General features: G+C 44.1%; 1 protein-coding gene across 4 annotated transcripts in view; it reads right to left on the bottom strand.

Annotated features, from left to right (window-relative positions):
• Positions 1-4,163: 4,163 nt before the first annotated feature.
• SEC23B (SEC23 homolog B, COPII coat complex component) overlaps positions 4,164-21,415 on the bottom strand; it is a 33,796-nt gene continuing 16,544 nt past the window's right edge. For 3 of the 4 annotated variants that reach the window (XM_055544091.1, XM_055544089.1, XM_055544090.1), the window contains exons 12-21: positions 21,020-21,109; positions 19,939-20,045; positions 18,532-18,685; positions 16,060-16,137; positions 14,833-14,994; positions 13,918-14,004; positions 12,511-12,666; positions 12,073-12,138; positions 5,604-7,753; positions 4,164-4,487 (exon numbers count right to left, since the gene is read on the bottom strand). In XM_055544091.1, the coding sequence (XP_055400066.1) occupies positions 7,664-7,753; positions 12,073-12,138; positions 12,511-12,666; positions 13,918-14,004; positions 14,833-14,994; positions 16,060-16,137; positions 18,532-18,685; positions 19,939-20,045; positions 21,020-21,109 (990 nt within the window). In that variant the 3' untranslated portion in view covers positions 4,164-4,487; positions 5,604-7,663. The remainder of the gene's footprint in view (positions 4,488-5,603; positions 7,754-12,072; positions 12,139-12,510; positions 12,667-13,917; positions 14,005-14,832; positions 14,995-16,059; positions 16,138-18,531; positions 18,686-19,938; positions 20,046-21,019; positions 21,110-21,415) is intronic. The other variant, XM_055544092.1, reaches the window with a different exon arrangement.

The raw sequence follows: 21,415 nt of genomic DNA, 5'->3' as shown, positions 1-21,415 counted from the left end.
CCCTGCCCTGCTTTTGTGCTGAGCACCTCAGAAATGGCAGCTGGTTTATGGTCTTTTTGTATCTTAGTTTTCATAATTGTGGGCTTCCCAGGTGGCTCAGTGGTAAAGAATTCAGCTGCCGATGCAGGAGACTCGGGTTCCATCCCTGGGTCAGGGAAAATCCCCTGGAGAAGGAAATAGGAACCCAACTCCAGTATGCTGCTGCTACTGCTAAGTCGCTTCAATCATGTCCGACTCTGTGCTACCCCATAGACAGCAGCCCACCAGGCTCCACTGTCCCTGGGATTCTCCAGGCAAGAACACTGGAGTGGGTTGCCATTTCCTTCTCCAATGCATGAAAGTGAAAAGTGAAAGTGAAATCACTCAGTCATGTCCAACTCCTCGCAACCCCATGGTCTGCAGCCTACCAGGCTCCTCCATCCATGGGGTTTTCCAGGCAAGAGTACTGGGGTGGGTTGCCATTGCCTTCTCCAAACCCCAGTGTACTTGCCTGGGAAATTCTATGGATAGAGAAGCCTGTCAGGCTACAGTCCATGGGATCCCAAGAGTCAGACACGACTTGGCTACTGAGCACACATCCATGTTCATTTCTGCCCCACTGTGACTGTGCATGGGTGCTGTTATTTGTAGTCCCTATGGTTTCTTTGTATCCTGTTGCCGGAGTTGACGTCTGTCCAGGTGCAAGCACTCAGGTAGAAGGTCCCAGGTTTCAGCCTGTGTCACCCTGACCCTTCTCTCCTGAAATAGGTCACAAACTCTCATGTGAGAGATGCCCCTCTATACCGGGAGGAAAGGAGCAGTCTTATTTCCAAAGACAAAAGCTGACCAAGAAGAATCTGAACCAACAAGCTTTGCAGTTTCCTCCAGTTTACTTGCCTACCTCATATTCCTTAACCTGTCATGTTCCTCCATGATTCTTCAGTTCAGTTCAGTCGCTCAGTCGTGTCTGACTCTTTGCGACCCCATGAATCGCAGCACGCCAGGCCTCCCTGTCCATCACCAACTCCCGGAGTTCACTCAGACTCACGTCCATCGAGTCAGTGATGCCATCCAGCCATCTCATCCTCCATCGTCCCCTTCTCCTCCTGCCCCCAATCCCTCCCAGCATCACAGTCTTTTCCAATGAGTCAACTCTTCACATGAGGTGGCCAAAGTACTGGAGTTTCAGCTTTGGTATCATTCCTTCCAAAGAACACCCAGGGCTGATCTCCTTCAGAATGGACTGGTTGGATCTTCCTCCAGTCCAAGGGACTCTCAAGAGCCTTCTCCAACACCATAGTTCAAAAGCATCAATTCTTCAGCACTCAGCTTTCTTCACAGTCCAACTCTCACATCCATACATGACCACTGGAAAAACAATAGCCTTGACTAGACAGACCTTTGTTGGCAAAGTAATGTCTCTGCTTTTCAATATGCTATCTAGGTTGATCATAACTTTTCTTTCAAGGAGTAAGCGTCTTTTAATTTCATGGCTGCAGTCACCATCTGTAGTGATTTTGGAGCCCAAAAAAATAAAGTCTGACACTGTTTCCCCATCTATTTCCCATGAAGTGATGGGACCGGATGCCATGATCTTCATTTTCTGAATGTTGAGCTTTAAGCCAACTTTCTCACTCTCCACTTTCACTTTCATCAAGAGGCTTTTTAGTTCCTCTTCACTTTCTGCCATAAGGGTGGTGTCATATGCATATCTGAGGTTATTGATATTTCGCCCGGCAATCTTGATTCCAGCTTGTGCTTCTTCCAGCCCAGCATTTCTCATGATGTACTCTGCTGCTGCTGCTGCTGCTGCTAAGTTGCTTCAGTCATGTCCGACTCTGTGCGACCCCATAGATGGCAGCCCACCAGGCTCCGCTGTCCCTGGGATTCTCCAGGCAAGAACACTGGAGTTGGTTGCCATTTTCCTTCTCCAATGCATGAAACTGAAAAGTGAAAGTGAAGTCGCTCAGTCGTGTCCGACTCTTAGTGACCCCATGGACTGCAACTCACCAGGCTCCTCCGTCCATGGGGTTTTCCAGGCAAGAGTACTGGAGTGGGGTGCCATTGCCTTCTCCGGATGTACTCTGCATAAAAGTTAAATAAGCAGGGTGACAGTATACAGCCTTGATGCACTCCTTTTCCTATTTGGAACCAGTCTGTTGTTCCATGTCCAGTTCTAACTGTTGCTTTCTGACCTGCATACAGATTTCCCAAGAGGCAGGTCAGGTGGTCTGGTATTCCCATCTCTTTCAGAATTTTCCAGTTTATTGTGATCCACACAGTCAAAGGCTTTGGCATAGTCAATAAAGCAGAAATAGATGTTTTTCTGGAACTCTTGCTTTTTCCATGATCCAGCGGATGTTGGCAATTTGATCTCTGGTTCCTCTGTCTTTTCTAAAACCAGCTTAAACATCTGGAAGTTCACGGTTCATGTATTGCTGAAGCCTGGCTTGGAGAATTTTGAGCATTACTTTACTAGCATGTGAGATGAGTGCAATTGCAAACTTAATGACAAAAACACACACACACACACAAAACACAGGCCTGCTTCTTTAGGTCTTCATCTCTTTATCAAGACTCTTACGTCATGTAAGTGAAGTGAAAGTCGCTCAGTCATCTCTTTGCAACCCCCAGGACTGTAACATGCCAGTCTCCTCTGTCCATGGACTTCTCCAGGCAAGAGTCCTGGAGTGGGTAGCTGAAAACTTTATATAAATTTGTATGCTTTTCTCCTGTTCATTTGTCTATCACTTTACTTTTTCCGACCTGAAGAGAATAAGGAAAACTTTTTCCTCCCCTAGAAGAGAAAGTTTCAAGTTGAAAACAAGAAACAGTCATTTGGCCAGAAAAGATACAAAATAGTATGCTGGAATGTTAAATACTATACACTCAGATCAGATCAGGTCGCTCAGTCGTGTCCGACTCTTTGTGACCCCATGAATCGCAGCACGCCAGGCCTCCCTGTCCATCACCAACTCCCAGAGTTCACTCAGACTCACGTCCATCGAGTCAGTGATGCCATCCAGCCATCTCATCCTCTGTCATCCCCTTCTCCTCCTGCCCCCAATCCCTCCCAGCAACAGAGTCTTTTCCAGTGAGTCAACTCTTCGCATGAGGTGGCCAAAGTATTACACACTAAGTTGCCAAAAATAGTATCACCGGTAGTAAGACAAACATCATACACTTCTGATACTTCACTGAGGAAAGACATGGCATCACTTTAGTGGTATTGTCTGCCAAAAACATATAATCTGAATCCAATCATGAAGCAAGACCAAACCTAAATTAAGGAGCATTCTACAGAATGCAGATTGAAGGCAGAAGGGGACGACAGAGGATGAGATGGCTGGAGGGCATTACTGACTCAGTGGACAAGAGTTTGAGCAAGCTCCTGGAGATGGTGAAGGACAGGGAAGCCTGGCATGCTATCCTCCATGGGGTCACAGAGTCCAACACGACTGAGTGACTGAACAACAACTACAGAGTAACTAGAATAATCCTTCAAAAATGTCAAGGAAAAGAAAATCTGAGATACTTTTCCAAGTTATACGGAGCTTTTCTTTTCCATTTTTGTCACCACACAGCAGACAGGATCTTAGTTGCCCAACCAACGACAGAACCCGGACCCCCAGCAGTGAAAGTTCCAAGTCCTAACCATTGGACTGCCAGGGAATTCCACGTTCATACGCGTATTTCATATACATCTCCTTCTGATTTAGGTGCATTTACGTGGGTTTGTCACTTGCAACCAACGGAGACCAGTGGAGAGAAACCTGCAGCACCAGAGGGCAGGGACCCGGATCCTCACTTTGTACCCCCATCTCTAGAATACTAGTAGCCACTGTTGGGATTTAATCCACATCAGCTGAAAGGATGAGGGTATCTGTGCTGCTCCTAAAGAACTGATGGAGTCTACTGAATCCAGGAGTTACAACCCAGTTCATAATACACTTACCAAGCACCCATATAGTACACGAAGGGCTGCTCCAAGTCCCAAACTAAACATGGAGGTTTCCCAAACCTAATCTTAAAGGGACCACAGAAGCTCTGTTTGACAGCAACATGAAAGAAGTATAAAGTTACATCAACTAATTTCAGAAAACCAAGTTTACAAAGTTCAATATGATATTTCACTTCAATCTTTCACTCCTATGAATACAGAAGAACACCCTCTGAATATGCAATTTACTTTTCTTCAAGGGGATATTTATTGCCTATTTTTTATTTTATTTTACAGCAAACTTAAATGTATTCACTTTTCACAAATGGAAAGTGAAAATCAAGGTATCTCTCAAATGTATATGCTGAACCAAAGTTCTGTTTTCAGAGTCCAGCAGTCAATCATGATTTTGGTCCAGGGCCACTAGTCCATGATTTCAAATAATTGATGATCCTGGCAGTAACTGGAACAAAATCTTCTCTATATGTGACAATCGTTTCCACATAAAAGCCTTGTGGGGGCTCAGATAGTTCATTTCTTGAGGCATCCTTTTGTTCTACTTTATCACCTTAAAAAAGAAAAAAAAAAAGGAACATCTGCATCATTAACTTTTTAATCTTTTTTTTTATTAAAGTATAGTTGATCACTAATTTCTAACTATACAGCAGTCATTAGAATTATTAGTAGAGTCTTGAAAATTAAATAAACTAAGGTAAGAATTACCCCACCCCATCAGATTCCTGACACCATTGTTTGTCAAAAGAAATTTTTTTTAATAATTTTTTTTAAAAAATGACCACTATAGGGGGCTTCCCTGGTAGTCCAGACACTAAGACTCGGAGTTCCCAATGCAAGGGGTCCCATTTCAATCCCTAATCAGGGAACTAGATCCCACATGCCACAACCAAGACACCCGCAGTCAATAAATAATTTTTTTTTTTTTCAAATGACCACTACAGAGATAAATGTTTTAAAACGCTCAATAGTGGATATGTGTACTTTCAGGCCCCTGGTAATTTTCAACACCAAACGAAATCATCAGCAGTTTTTACATAAAAAGCTTTACTGAAATATACTTTTCATATACACATTTAACTCACTTAAAATATATAATTCAGTAGTTTTTAGTCTTTCCAGATCTGTGCAATCAGCACCAAATAAAGTTTAAAATATCAGACACACACACAAAAAAACCCTGATTTTTTTTAGCAGTCGCTCCCCACCAAGCCCCAGGCAAGCCCTACTCTGGAGGAAACTAGATTTACAGCCCATTTCTGAAAGCTGGAGGATTTCCTCTTTGGTAGGGAATCTATTGGGAAAATTTCAATACTCCAGCAGGTGCAAGTCCTGAAACCGTTTGCTCGCTGAATGGGAGGAGGGCTGATGCTATGGGAGCATGACCTCTTTAAACCACCTTCTAGTGTCTTTTGACATTTCACCGGGAACCTCGCAAATTCTTCAAATTCTGAGGACAGTGACGGCCTCATTCAATAACTCAGCAAGGTCGAGGGAAAAGGCTCTAAAAGGCCTTTCCTGCTTGGTTCCATGATAACGATAAGCAGTCGCCCCAGTGCTCCGTAGAATAAACCTGGGGAAGCGGCACCGCGAAGCCACTTCCGCTAACCGCCCGGACACGGCCCACGGAAGGCCGCGCGTCTGCGGAGGTCCTGCCCGAGAGCCGTACCTGGCGGCTTGCTCTTTTTCTGACTCAAAAAAATCAAGGAGCCCAGCAGGGTCCAGGCGCCCAGTCCGTAAACAAATGACATCCGCCGGTACCAACTAAGGGCCTGCGCCGGCCGCATGACACCGCCGCGTAGACCACACTCCTCCGAGTCTCGGGTGAAGGCGGGCCTTCCGGTCTGCGCGTCACCACCGCCGCCTCCAATGAAGAGCCGCTCTGGGCAGCCGCTTCCGGCGCTGGCCCCCGATGCATCCTGGGGCGTGTAGTACGGACCTCCCGCCCGGAAAGAACTCAGGTGTGGGGCTGGGCTCGAGGGCTTCCGTCTTTTGCCTGGAACCCACAACCTTGCCTTCCACGTGACGGGGCCCTATGACAGCTTCTCTTAAGCAGACCTCTCAGTTCAGTTCAGTTCAGTCGCTCAGTCGTATCCGACTCCCGGCTACCCCATGGACAGCAGCATGCCAGGCTTCCCTGTCCATCACCAACTTCCGGACCTTGCTCAGACTCGTCCATCCATTCGGTGATGCCATCCAACCATCTCATCCTCTGTCGTCCCCTTCTCTTCCTGCCTTCAACCTTTCCCAGCATCAGGGTCTTTTCCAATGAGTCAGTTCTTTGCATCAAGTGGCCCAAGTATTGGAGCTTGCATAATTGTAACGGCATGCCTTACAAAGGCTTCACGTGGCACTTGTTTTGGGGTTCCCCCCCCCCTTTTTTTTTTTTTTGGACCCCTTAGCTTGTGGGATCTTAGTTTCCTGACCAGGGATGAAGCCAAGACCCCTGCACTGGAAGCAGAGCCTTAATTACTGGACTGCCAAGGAAAGCCCCTGGCACTTATTTTTATTGGAATATAGTTGATTTACAGTGCTGTAGTTTCGGGTATAGAGCAAACTGAATCAGTTTATATATACATAGATCCCCTCTTTTTTAGATTCTTTCCCATATAGGTCATTACAGAGTATTGAGTAGTTTCCTGCACTATAGATTAGGTCCTTATTACTCCTGGAAACTAACAGAGGAGTCCAACAAAAGAAATTCCTGGATGACAGCTGTCGTAGCAATTGTGTGTTAGTTGCTGAGTCATCTCCAACTCTTTGCAACCTCAAGTAGCCCTCCAGGCTCTTCTGTCCATGGGATTCTCCAGGCAAGAATACCGGAGTGGGTTGCCATGCCCTCCTCTAGGGGATCTTCTGCACCCAGGGATCAAACTCAGGTTTCCTGCATCCCAAACAGATTCTTTACCATCTTAGCCATCGGGGGCCTATGTGAAAGGGGACATAACCTCAAAACAAGAATGAACTCCACTGGGTAGAATAGCTAGAATTTTTATAATTGAGGTAACGTTGGTTTATAACATGTTTCACATGTACATTATAATTCAAGTTCTGTATGCACTGCAGTCACTTCACTACCACAATCCCTAGTTTCCCTCCATCACAGTACAACAGACCCCCCCTTAATCCATTTCACCCTTCCCCATCCCTCCTCCACTGGTAACCACCAATGTGTTCTCTATATCTCAGGTGAGGGAGGGACAGTGCCACTCCAGACCACTCAGCCTCAACAGCTGCACATTATTTCTTACGTTTCCTTATCTGTTAACATTTGGACAGTAAATGAAGATTAAGTTCAGGAATTACTTGTTGGAGAATTTACATAAAACATACTCAAGACTTAGAGACTTCACAAATCAAATATGTATTAGCACTATTTTAACCAATGCTTTCTCCATCCAGATTTATTTCCTTTCTGATCATTGATTTTCATGTAAGCAAGTTGCCAAAATACATTAGCTCTGATTTTATACAGACTCTAAAAGTTAGGATACAAAAAGCATATAAACATCTACCAATACCAAAATGTTTATGACCTTACAATTTTATGGAGTAAGAAAAGGGCACAGATAAGGAATACAAATAAATTAAAATCTAAATAGTTACTAACACTTCCTTTGATTATTTATTAAAATCCACTGGCAAAGTAAAAGGAATGTTAAGCCTTTATAAACAATTGTGAACACAAAGTGACAGTGTTTTCTTCCATTTCCTGCCTATATCCTTAACTCAACAAGCACTGGAGACAGCCAGCTTCTTCAGATGGTCCATGAACACCTGCAGGCTAACGTCATCAGTGAGGATGGGTGCTCCCGTTTCCTGAAATAAAACAAGAAGGGTTTACTGGCAGGTATCTTAAAAGCTGGTTAGAATTCATGAATTAGGGACTTTCCCCTCAGGAAACTAGAAGTGCTGTCCCTCTGCCAAGAATACTCCTGCCACCCATGCCCATCCCCTACCGAGCTAACTAATTTTTTCAAGTGAAGCATAGTTTCCTCATAAAACCCTCCCTGATCCACTAAGATCTGGCCATCCCTGCCACTACACAGTTCTGAGAACATGCTCTCTTACTTCATCCTCTGTGTAATTCTCAGGACTCCTCCAGGGCTGGCTCCCACATGACAGAATTCAAAAGAGCAACAAACTCACCATTAAGAGTAAGAAATGTTAATATCCTCTCTCAAAAACTTATAGAACTATACAGATAATCAGCAGGAGTATATAAGAATTCAACATCACCATCAACTAACAGGACCTAGCTGACATTTATAGAACCATCTATAAATCTATCCAACAGCAGAATACCCAATCAAGTGACCATGGAACATATAGGCCAAACAGACCATATCCTAGGCCATAAAACAAACCATCAAATTTTTTAAAAACTGAAATAATGCAAGGTATATTGTTTAACCACAATGGAATCAAAATAAAATCGATAACTAAAGACAAAAAGAAAATCTCTGGAAACTAAACAACACTTATAATCCAAAAGACAAAAAAGAACTCTCAAAGGAAATTTTAGAAAATGTATCAAACTGAATGAAAACAAGAATACAACAATCAAAACTTGTGGGACACAGCAAAAGTGGTGCTGCAAAGGGATTCAGAAGCACTAAATGCATACAGTGAAGAAGTGAAAAGTCTCAAATCAATAATTTAAACTCCTACCCTCAAGAACCTAGAAGATGCAAGATATAAACCCACAGCAAGCAGAAGAAAATAAAGATTAGAGCAGAAATCAATGACCCAGCAAACAGATAAGAGGACAAGAAAGGGAAATAACAAGTTTCAAATTGGAATGGAAGAAATAAACTGCTCCTACTTGAAGAAGTCTGTAAAAAATCCCAAGGAATCTACCAAAAAACTCTCAAAGGTAGTAAGTGACTCAGGAAGGTCACAGGACACAAGTCTACAAAAATAACTTTATGTTATGCTTGCTGACTTATGATTCTTTGATTTTATGATGGCGTAAAAGCAATACTCATTCAATAGAAATCATACACCGTATTTTACATCTTGAGTTTTGGTCTCTTTCCAGGCTAGTGATACACAGCCCCAGTTTCCTGTGATGCTGGGCAGGTCCCAGTCAGCCACACTAATCACATGGGTGAACAACCAAGACACAACCATTCTGACCCAGACAACCACTCTGCTTTTCACTTTCAGTTCAGTATTTAATAAGTTACATGAGATACTCAATACATTTTGTGTTATTATAAAATATGTTTTGTGTTAGACGGTTCTGCCTCACTATAGGCTGATATAAGTGCTCTGAGCATATTTAAGGTAGGCCAGGCTAAGCTATGATGTTTAGCAGGTTAGGTGTGTTAAATGCAATTTCAACTTACGATGCGTTTATTCAGATATAATCCCACTGTAAGTTAAAGACCTGTACTAGCAATGAACAACTGGACACTGAAATTAAAAATACAGTATCACTCAGAGTCACTCAAGAAAAAAATAAAAACTGATGAAAGAAATAAAAACAGACTTAATAAATGGAGAGACGTACTGAGTTCATAGATAGGAAAGCTCAATAAAGGTACCAACTCTCCCCAAATTGACAGAGAGGTTCAATGCAATTTTTACCAAACTTCCAGCAAGATTTTTAAAAGACAGATACAAGATTATTATACAACTCATACGGAAATGCAAAGAAATCAGAATAGTTAAGCAAGTTTTGAAAAAAAAGTGACAGAAACCAGTCTACCTGATTTCAAAACTTACTATGCAGCTACAATAACCAAGACTGTATAGTGTTAGTAGAGAGACAGAAACATAGGTCAACAGGACAGAACAGAAGCCCCGAAGTGGACTCACACAAATATGCCCAAATAATCTCTGACAAATATGCAAAAGCAATCAATGGAAAAAAGGTAGCCTTTTCAAGTAATGGTACTGGAGCAATCGGATACCCATAAGCAAAAAATAAACCTAAGCCTCACATCTCATACAAAAATTAACTCAAAATGGATCACAGACTGAAATGCAAATTTAAAGTAAAAAAAGTCACAGGAGATATTTGGAATCTAGGGTAAGACAAAGATTTCTTGACATCAAAAACACAATCCATTAAAAAAAAAGTGCACTTCATAGAAATAACTTTTACTTTGCAAAGACCCTGTGAAGACAATGTATACACAAACCAGAAGTGAGAGGAAACATACGCAAACCATGAATCTGACAAAAGATTAGTATCAAGAATATATAACTCTCAAAACTCAATCATTTTTAAAAAAAAATCCAATTAAAACATAGGCAAGACACAGACTTCACCGAAGAAAACACATAGATGAGAAAGCACCAAAAAAGATGTTCAACATCACTAGCTATTAGGAAAATGTAAATCAAAACCACAATGTTATACCACTCACATCTGTCAGGACAGCTAAAATAAGAATAATGACAACATCATACGCAGACACGGATAGAGAAACGACGCTTCATACAGTGCAGCTGGGGATATAAAAGGAGACAATCACTCTGGAAAAAGAGTATGGCAGTTTCTTTAAAAACTGTGTAACTATCAGCCAACTCAACTAATGAACTCCTAGGCATTTATCACAGAGAAATGAAGACTTATGTTCAAGAAAGTTGTACAAGAATGTTTACAGCAGCTTTATTCCAAATGGCCAGAAACTGTGAACAGCTGTCCTTCATGGGTGAATGATAAACTGCAGTATGTCTACACCATGGAACACTACTCAACCAATAAAGGAGCAAATTATCCACACATCCAACAACCTGGATCTCTAGATAAGCACGCTGAGGGGAGAAAGGCCAGTCCCCCAAGATTATGTGCCGTATGGTTTCATATATGTTCACTGATTCGCACAAGTTTCTGCTATATAGCAAAGTGATTCAGCTACATATACATGTGTAAATATATTCTTTTTCACACTCTTTTCCATCCCGGTTTATTACAGGATGTTGAATATAGTTCCCTGTGGAAGCTTTTTCATGAGAAAATTACAGAAATGGAAACCAGGAGATGAGCTGCCAGGTGTCAGGGAAAGGGTGGAGGCAGGAGGGATGTGAGTGGCACTATAAAAGGCAAAACAAGAGACCCCTGTGGAGATGGAAATGCATATCTTGACCTCATCAATGTCCTTATCCTGGTTATGATATCGTTATAGCTCTGCAAGGTGTTACCACTGGGGGAACTGGGTTAAGGTATAGGGGATCTCTCTGTGTTATTTCTTACAACTGCATATAAATTTTTAAAATTACCAGCCCCAAGAATGCTCTAAGAATGTACAATGAAAAATAAGACTCATTTGAGGGAGACATAAATGCTGGGAATAATCAGATAAAGAAGGAAGCCGGAGCTGAGAAGTGAAGAGGAGGGAGGAGTGGTGAGCAGGAGCAGAGGGGAGACAGAGCAGGAAGTGGAGGGCTTGGGGAGATGCTGCGTGTCTCTGAGGGAAGCACATGGAGGTCACAGTTCAGCATCCGGTCCTTTGGCCTGAACCCATCGAACTCTACTGTGCACTGCAGAAGGGAATCCACATGTCTCCCTGCCCCCAGCCTACACAGTAGACTCTAGTTGCCCCCTTATCCACAGTGGACAGGTTCCAAGACTCCAGTGCCTGACACCACACACGGGTAGAATGGAACCCTGCATATACTAAGGTTTTCCTATACAGGTGTTAATAGGCAGGTGGTGTGGACAGCGTGGATGCACCAGACAAAGAGAACACGGGCGAGAGGGAACAGGAAGGTGTGAGGCTTCATCAGGCTACTCAGAATGGTGTGTAATCAAAAGCCATGAATTATTATTTCTGACCACTTTCTCAGGTAACTGAAACCTTATAAACTGAAAATGCTGGTAACAGAAAATTTCTATATGATTCAAAGTTTTCTTCCCAGTAGAACACCCAAATTATCTCTGGGCCAAAAAGGATTCAATTTGTAGCATTTATTTATTTTCTCACTTTGGGTTTTTTTTTTTTGGTCACACCATGTGGCTTGCAGGATCTTAACTTCTAGGGCAGGGCTCGAACCCTGGGCCCTGGCAGTGAAAGTGCTGAGTCCTAACCACTGTACTGCCAGGGAATCCTCCAATTTGTAGAATTTAAAAGCAACATTTTAAAAAAGTAGCCTGGCCCCTCCTCAAATTCCTGACAGTTACTCACCTGTCCCCAAGCATACAGGTTATTGTGTGTCTGAGACGGATTCACTTTGGACAAAAGAAATCGAGCCTTAAAAAAAAAAAAGTAGATTTAAAGATTAAAAATGGCATTAATATTAGTTTAACAGGAAAAAAAGGTCTTTACTTTTTTTTGGTTAAATTAGAAGTTTTTTTTACCACACGGGAACCCATTTGTTCGGTTTATGCCCAAAGACTCTCCATTCACTGGGCTCCTGAAACACGAGGTGTATTTTACTCTGGCAATCCTCTCCTTTCCACACCAGCATATTCTAACCACTCATTTAGCAAGAAGTCGTATTTGGAAGCCGACCTGCCTGTTGATTTCGGTCACCATGTGAAATACTGACCAGGCTGTGTGGATTTAGAGCCTTCAGAGGCATCGTGCACGAGGCCAGCAGAGCAGCGGGCCGAGCTGGCTCACCTGGCTGCCGCCGTGCTCTGTGTGGATGTACCGCGGCATCGGGAACCGCGCCTGCAGGATCTCCTGTGCATCGTCCAGGGGCGCCTGCAGGAGGTGCTTGAAGTTTTCATACTCGGGCATGTCCTGGTAGCCTGCCTTCCGCCACTGGGCTATGGTCTGCAGCAAACAGGCAAATCACAACTTGTTGTGGAGATGCTGTGATGACAGTCTTAGGACGGCCCTGACATTCTAACACTCCACTCAGGACCTGTTTCTAGTGACAAGGTCTTAAGTCAGGAAAGACGAGTTGCAGAGGGGAGCCAAGTGGATCTGACCAGGATACCACCATCTGAATAAAGTCTTAGGTTATAAAACGCCTGTTAATATTAGAAAACAATTTCTTCCTTGCAGGACATTTGAAATCACTTCTAATGTACAGACACCAGAGAGTCAAGTCAGTTGTTAAAAAGAAATGAACTGAAGGTAAAGAATGTATCAATATATAATAGAAAAAAAAGAAAACATCCTTGAACATAGAGGATTTTCTTTTGAGGAATCCCTCGTTTCCTTAGGGCACAAACCTCTCTGAGAAAGAAATGAACACCAACCTACAGCCATCCTTGGGAACCAGAGACCTGGCATAAGGTTCACTGGGCCATGTTATCTCAGGTAAACACTCTAGTCCCAAACTTAGCGGTGTTTACTAGTAACTCTAATGCAACTCCGAAAGGACAGTGTGAATATAAAAAGTTCACTGAGAAAAACGAAACTGATTTTGCCTGACAACTCAGAAAGCAATAAATCATAGTGATTTAAAAGGACCACCTAAAAAAAAGTATGGAGGTTTCTCAGAAAACTAAAGACAGAACTATCATATATGACCACTTCTGGGCATGTATCTGAAAGAACAAAAACACTAATTAAAAAAGATACGTGCACCCCAATGTTCACAGCACACTTCTCACAACTGCCCAGATATGGAAGCAACCTAAGTGTCCATCAACAGATGAATGGATAAAGAAAACATGGGATATATACACAACAGGGTACTACTACTCTGCCCTAAAAAAAGAACAAAATTTTGTCATTTGAAACAACATGCATAGACTTGAAGGGCATTATGCTAGTGAAATAAGCCAGACAGAGAAAGATAAATACTGGATCAGCTCACTTATACGTGGAATCTGAAAAATACAACAAATTAGTGAATATAATGAAAGAGAAACAGTCACAAAGATCTAGGGAACAAGCTAGCGGTTACTGGTGGCTACAGGATAGAGCTCAAGGATGTACTTAACAACGTGAGAAAAGTAACCTTTAAAAATTGCATAAAAAAATTTTAAAAATGTAAAAGGAGCACTTCAGATTTACTTATAGCAAGTAATATTGAAATTACTAAGTATACAAATACCATAACCAAGGTCTTACCTCACCAAGATAAATGACAATTTGGAAGAAAGTGTCCATGAGCAGAATTCTGTCAGCAAGAATGCTGCTGCTGTCCAGGAGCACAGGCTACAACACAGGGAGAGAACGGCGTGGGTCTTCCCTTGGTGCCCACATGGCCACCTGCCAGCCCCCCACCCAGGGCCAGCCCCCCGCTTCCCTCCGGGCAGCTGCAGGGCCAAATATACACTGCAGGGAGGTTCACCTCCTCTTCGTGCCAAGTTCCCACTTTCTGTTCCGATGGGGCAACTCTAGGTTTCAATTTTGTACAAGAAAGAGATTTAAATAATCTCTTATCAACTGGGAAGCAAGATGAATGTTATCTTCTGCTCTAGGAACCAGAAATAATTCCAAATTTTGTTTTGTGCTAGAAATAAATTCTATCAGAGACATATTTCTCGCAAATCTACTGCGGTAGATGACAGAGAACTACAATGCCTACATAAAAAAGAACATCCTTTAATACCAGTTTTAAAGTTCATTTGATTATGACTTTTATTTCAATAATAAAAGTATACTTAAACTCATTAAGGGAAATCTGAAAATTTCTGCTAAACAACAAATATTGTCATTTTGGTTTATTTTTTTTATAGTTTTCATTCCTGGTGGCTTTTTAAAAATCATCTTTAATCTAACATAAGGATTTACTTTATTCTGTTACATAAACTTTGTGAATACTTCTGATTACTTAACTTCCCTACATTGAACATTTGGACTGCTTTCTAATTTTATGCATCCTGTGACTTTTTCCTATGCACATTTTTTTAATACTCAGAAATGCTGCTAAATTACTATAAAGACTCAAAAGATTTCTTTCTTATAGTTTTGCTCTAAGAGTGAACTTGCTAGACTAAAAGCACTCCATATCAGCTGATTCCTAATGCCTAGGGCCCTTACCTCTGGGGGGCCGTGGAAGGAGTAGGAATACAGGATGGGCTGGATCATGATGAGGGACTGGGTGAGGTCCTGCCGGGCAAAGTGGTGCCGATAATACGAAGACTCGTCAGGGCTGTTGTTGAAGACTTGAAGGAATGGAGACCTTCTAAGATGGAACATGAACTGCATTTACAAAGAAAAAAGAACAAAGCACATAACTGTCACCTTCCTAGACCCCCAGAGAGCAGAACTGCCACCACCCGGAGACAGGAGAACCAGCCCTCAGGACCAAGGCCTTCAGGCGCAGTGAGCTGAGGCTGGGATGGCAGCCCATGGCCGGGGAACAGGGAGGGGAGAGCTGAAAGATGACCATTCTTTACTGAGGTGAAAGTGGCTGAGATTTGCTGCTCAACAATTGAACATACTCAACACTACCAAACTGCACACTTAAAAACAGGTGAGAGGGTCAGTCGTATGCTGTGGGGTTTTCACTACAATTAGAAATAAACATTTCCAAAAAAGAGGGAGTTCTCTGGGGAAGTCAAAGTTTCCACATGGAAGGGCCAAGGTAGAGAAGCTTGTCTTCTTGTGGGCTTCCTTCTAGCCTCAACAGTTAGCACATAGGCCAGACGGACACACGTCAGAACTGCCCAGCCAGCCCATCCAGTGAGCTGGGCTCTTGAGCCTCCCTGAAGCCCTAGAGTCCAAGCTACACAAGCTAAAGACTGAAATCTAGGTCAACTCACCAAATCGAGTATCCGGTAAGGTAATACCCGTTTGTGTAGCGAAGTCCTAACAAGTTCCCTTAAAAATAAAAGTCTGCTTCCTCCTGCTTATTCCTCACTAAGGCATCCCTGAAGGAAGGAGGAAAACGTTGAGTTTGCCTCCTGTTCTGGGGAAGCTGCTCTGTGAGGGGCCCGACACACACACCCCAGGCCCAGCTACAGGGCTGGCTCCCAGCCACCAAGTGAAACAGGCGCCTGGCCCTCAGCAAACCACGAATCAGAGATCATGCCATGGCCTCACAGCAAGGGGCCTGTTCTGCCTTCTCCCCAAAGTCTGTGCACCTGCTCTCTGGGTGTCCCCTGTGTCTCCCAAGGGGCTCTGGCACCATCTGACCTTGACCTGAATGACCTTCATCACCTACAGATGAAGTCTCCAAACACATGGAGTCTTCACTTTACCCTGAGAGCAGTGAGCTTTATTTATATGACTTTCTTCTTTTGTTATTTAACATGTATTACTTACCTGAGGATATAGAGAGAAGGAATCTGATAACCTAAATGACATGGGGTCTTCTTTGTTATACTGTCCAAACTTCTGACACTGGTGAGAGAAAACAGGAAAAAAAACAACAACAAAGTGAGCATTACCTGAAAACTCCTGGGAAGAGGGCCACGCCCCACCCTCACCTCCACCCCTTCCTGCTCAGCTGAGCGCTGCACTCAACACTCAACACCTGTGTGTGGGGAGGAGGTGGAGAGATCTTGGAGAGGCAGGAGATCTGGGAGGGGCTGGAGCCCCACGTCCTAACAGCTCCCATGCAGTGCCGGCTACAAGGGGCTAAAAGAGGCATCCCAGGCGACTCTTCCATAGGAAAACCTCCAGAACCAGGATAACCTAACATCCCATCTCTCTACCACTCCGCTGTCCTCTCACAGGCAAATTTATGAATGTTTTCTTGTCAGGAAGCATTTAACAGGAGGCTTCCTGTGTGCAGTTGTGGATCTGTCAGGAATCCTCTGTTCTTTATTAATTCCTGAATATTCAGGAATTAAAAGGAGAAGCAAGCCTCTCCCGGGGGCTGAGGAATCCAGGCTTTTCCTTCGTTAGTTTTTCTATATGGTGATAAGTACCCTCTTCCTTTTTATGAACCATATGGTAAAAGTGATTATTTACAACCCTCTCTCTTTCATATGGATGACCTCATGTTTCCTTGATAACTTGTAAATTTTGATTTTATCTCTGCTGAAAATAGCTATCTTGTAAGACAGTATAAATACCTACACAATATTGAATAAAACACCTCTGCTCCATCAGAGCTTTGGTCCCCGTGTCTTGCTTTCTCTCTCTCTCTTTTTCAGGCTGATCCCCTGGAGCACAGAGGCTCTCTGAGTTCACTTTCCTGCCCGGGCTTCTAAGACCCTCTCAAGAAGGCGCTCTGCGCCTTCACCCCATCAAGAGGGCGCCTGAGGCCTCCGTGAACAGAGCAAGCCCCATGTCAGGGACTTTATTGGCTTTCTGCGTAAACCAAGGAATATCAGCCTCTTTCTCTCTCCTTTACTTTCTTATCGGTCGACTCCGGACCACCAGGTTCTGGTCCATTAAAGGACCTCAACATTTTCTCTTTCATTCCGATGTCCTTCTCTCACACCCCCTCCCTTCTTTCACACACCCTCTGGTCACCAAAGGATCCAACTGTCCACTGTTTGGAGAAAGCTCATCTCTGGCAACGAGCCTCTCTGCATCACATTCTCGCACAGACCTCACTATCATAAATCCTCTCCTGCCAAGAGCCAGGGGACCCCCAGCCTCTTCAATTTCTCCTGTCAGCCAGCCACTAGAGCAGCAATTTCCTGAACCCCATTATCGAACGACTGATCCTCCTCTGCCTCTTCTAACAGCCCGGCCCCTCCCTCCCCATGACTGCGGCGGGCTCCTCCACCCTCTTCCTCACCTCCCATCCTCACCTCCTTGTCTACAAAGAGCTTGACGGCCAGGCCAGTGTCACCCATGTCCCTTCTCCAGACGCAGTGCTGACCTCTGACCTGAGCTCCTTCAGGACCTCTCCTGACTACAGGGGGACGCTTTCCTTGGACATGCTTTGCAAGTTCACACTCAAAATAAACTACTACATTTAAAAAAAAAAGAGGAGATTCCTTTCCTCCACCTTCAAGTTGCTCTCCTTTCCCCTTTTCCAGCGCTCCATCATTCTTGCAATTACCCACACTTAAAATCTGACTCTGCGTTGATTTTCTTTTTTGAGTCCACAGACAGTTTGACCAGGTTCGATCAATCCTCCTCTCAGCATACATCCTGATTCCAAACTTCCTCTCCACTCCAACCGTACTGCCACTATCCTGGCCTCTGCCCCCTGGAGCCAGAAAAATCCTCCATGGGCCTCCCCAACAGCAGCCCTTTCACCCTCTGATGGATCTTACATGGTGACAGATGGTGTGAACACAAGCGTCACGCTGCTGACACACCTCTGCTCAAGAACACTTGCCCCTTCCCCTCTGTGACTCCACAACCAGGGAACCACGCGAACAACCTGCACGGCTGCTCCCCTGCTGCACACTCAGGCACCTGTGACCGTGGCCTCTGCAGGTTCCCGCACACACTGACCGCACACTGTGCCTACAGGCTGGCAGTGCTGCACCCCAACTCCCCCCCAAACCATCCAAGGTCTGGAGGGAAAATGCAGAAGCCCAGCATTCACAGGGACTCCCGAGTCAACCCTCAACACACTCGGGTCTACACCATCATCTAAACAGCCTGTGTGCAGAGCCTCTTCCCACCGGTAAGGTGAGCCCTGGAGAAAATGCGTATTTGATGCTTTGTTTACACCCTTCTCAGAACCACCAGTGCTTGGTATAAGGTAAGCAACTAATAAAACTCTTGTTTACAGAATATATAAAATAATAGGTTTCAATGAGTTTTCTTTTCTCAAAAGTAGAATTGAGACCAAGACTGAACTCAGTGCCACTGCCCCCAACTCACCAGCCGGATGAGCTGTCGGTCCAGCCACCGGAGCACATCCGGCCCCTCCTCCGTCTCGGCTCGGAACACCCCCAGCCGTGCCATCAGCACCGCCGCCGCCTCCTGGTCAAACGCCGCTTCGATGTGCTTCAGCTGGCTCTGCACGTCTGCCCAACTGACCGGACATCCCAGGGTGAGGGCCGGCTCTCACACTCACACATGCACCTCTTCTTAATCTCTGCTTTTACACACACACACACACGCACACACACACGGGAATACTACTCAGCCACAAAAAAGGGAATTCTATTCCACCATTTCCAACAACATGAATGGACCTAGAGGGTGCTATGCTTACTGAGACATATCAGACGGAGAAAGACAAATACTAAATACTCTGTATTTTCTCTTACACCTGGAATCTAAAAAATGAAACAAATGAATATAACAAAACAGAAACAGATTCACAAATAGAGAACAAGCTAGCAGTTACCAGTCAGGAAAAGGAAGGAGGGAGGAGCAAGAAAGAAGAAGTAAAACCTACTGTGTATAAAATAAACTGGCTACAAGGACATACTGTACAGCACAGGGACTAGACCCAACATTTTATAATAACTTTGAACGGATTACAACCTATTAAAACATGCGATCACTATGTTGTACACCTGAATCTAATGTGTGCTTGGTCGCTCCGTCATGTCTGACTCTTTGCAACCCCATGGACTACAGCCCGCCAGGCTCCTCTGTCCATGGGATTCTCTAGGCAAGAATACCGGAGTGGGTTGCCATGCCCTCCTCCAGGGGATCTTCCCAACACATGGATTGAACCCAGGTCTCTTGCACTGCAGGCAAATTCTTTACCAACTACTTCAAAAGAGCTTTTTTTTTCCCCCCAAAACAAAACATAAAGGTTGAGGCCTTTATGTACTGACAAGAAAGGTGTCCTTGACACATTAATGAGAGAAGCTTATGCACACCAACACAAAAGCCATCACATATATAATGCACACACGTGGTACACAATTGCCCAGAAATGGGACTGTGGACAGTGAAGCCAGCACGGTAACTGTACTTCACCTCAGGGGAAGCAGGGAGACCCACTCTTTACATAACTATGTGCTGTCTGAATATTTTACAAGGACGGTATGCTTATGGGTCACTTATTTGATAAATAAAATAATGAAACATCATTTTTAAAGAACTTATCCCTACTAAAGGAGCGTCTTCTAAGCTGAGTGAGCTGCAATGCTGCCTCCTCCTCTGCCCCCTCCTCCCCCACCCCCATCCCCACCCTGCTCTGATCAAATGAGGCAGCAAGGGCTGGTGAGGACCATGCAAACAGTGGATCACAGAGATGAACAACTAGATACTAGATCCCCTCCACAGCAAAGACCAGGGGCTCAGCAGGGAGGAAGCTGGGGTGCTCACTTGCGGGCAACGGTGGTCACACGGATGCGCCGCTGGGTGCCGGAGTGCTGGTAGTGCATGACGAACTGGATGGCGCCTCGGCCTCCTTGCGGGATCGGGGCGTTGTGCTGCAGGGCAAGAGGCCAGCACCCTGTGACTGTCAGTGCAGGAACCCACACAAGCAGTCAGAGGCTGCAGGTGCGTCCTAAGACGACCAACACCATGGTGACAGCAAGGTTCTCAAGGCGTGTTGAATGTGACACTTAAGAGCAGGGCTTTTCACTTTTTATAATTCTTATCTCAAAAACAGAGAACCAGCTGGGGCTCAGTGACAACTTACAGGGGTGGGATGTCGGGGGAGGTGGGAGGGATGTTCAAGTGGGAAGGGCCATGGGTAAACCTATGGCTGATTCATGTTGATGTATGGTAGAAAACAATACTGTAAAGCAATCATCCTTTAATTATAAATGAATAAACTTTTTAAAAAATTAACTAAAGATAAAAATTAAAAGAATACTGGAGTGGGTTGCCATTCCCTCCTCCAGGGTATCTTCCAGACCCAGGGATCAAAAAAGAAAAAAAAGCAACAAGAGAACCATATTCAAATAAACACTGAACACGACTTAATGATATACATGCTGAGGGGTTCAGCGAGGAAAGACACTGATAACTGCAGCTTGCTTCAAAGTCCAGCCAAACAGAAGGAATTGAGGGAAGGCTAGACGATTACAGAACCTCAGTGGTGGCTACTGGGGTATTCACTGTACAATTCTACTCATTCTTCTGTATGTCTGAGTTTAAAATAGTAAAATCCTGGAGAAAAACTGACACACTCAGAAATTCACCAACATTATGACGGCTGATAAAAGCCATTCCTCTTCTGATGACCTTATCAGTTCAATAAAGTGACAAGGGCAATCTCCTGTCTGACTCTGACCAAACCCCAGAAAGAATAAAAAAGATGATGCCAGAATGGTATCGGGCCCAACAAAAGCCCAAAGTAGCATCAGCTTCTGGAGAGAGAAACCAAAGGCCAGTGGTCGGTAATAAACCAGAAAACACAACACAGAGACATGACTATTCACAAAGAAATCCAGCCCACCTGGTTGACTACTTCAAAGTAGATGCCAAGCGTTGTTGTGGGATCCAGGCCACAGATTTTCCACTGGCTTGTGCCACCAACACCAAGCTCCTAGGGGTGAGAAGATGAATTAAAAAGAATTAAGACAAAAAAGATACTCCAGTGATTAACTGCTAATGACAAGTACTGACTCTGAGGACAGGCCCCTTAGACTATCTCACTCCAAACGAAAGCCTGAATTTCAGGCATTCCCTGGCAGTCCAGTGGCTAGGAACTGTGAGCTTCCACTGCAGGGGGGCACAAGTTCAAATCCCAGGTCAAGGAACTAAGATCCCACATCTGCGCAGCACAGCCAAAAAATAAAGAAAATCTAAATTTCACGAAAAAAATAAAATTACAAGCCAGAATAAAGTTTAA

The sequence above is a fragment of the Bubalus kerabau genome, chromosome 13 (genome assembly GCF_029407905.1).
Source record: "Bubalus kerabau isolate K-KA32 ecotype Philippines breed swamp buffalo chromosome 13, PCC_UOA_SB_1v2, whole genome shotgun sequence".
Classification (NCBI taxonomy): domain Eukaryota; kingdom Metazoa; phylum Chordata; class Mammalia; order Artiodactyla; family Bovidae; genus Bubalus; species Bubalus kerabau.
This window is presented reverse-complemented; position numbering and strand designations above follow the sequence as displayed.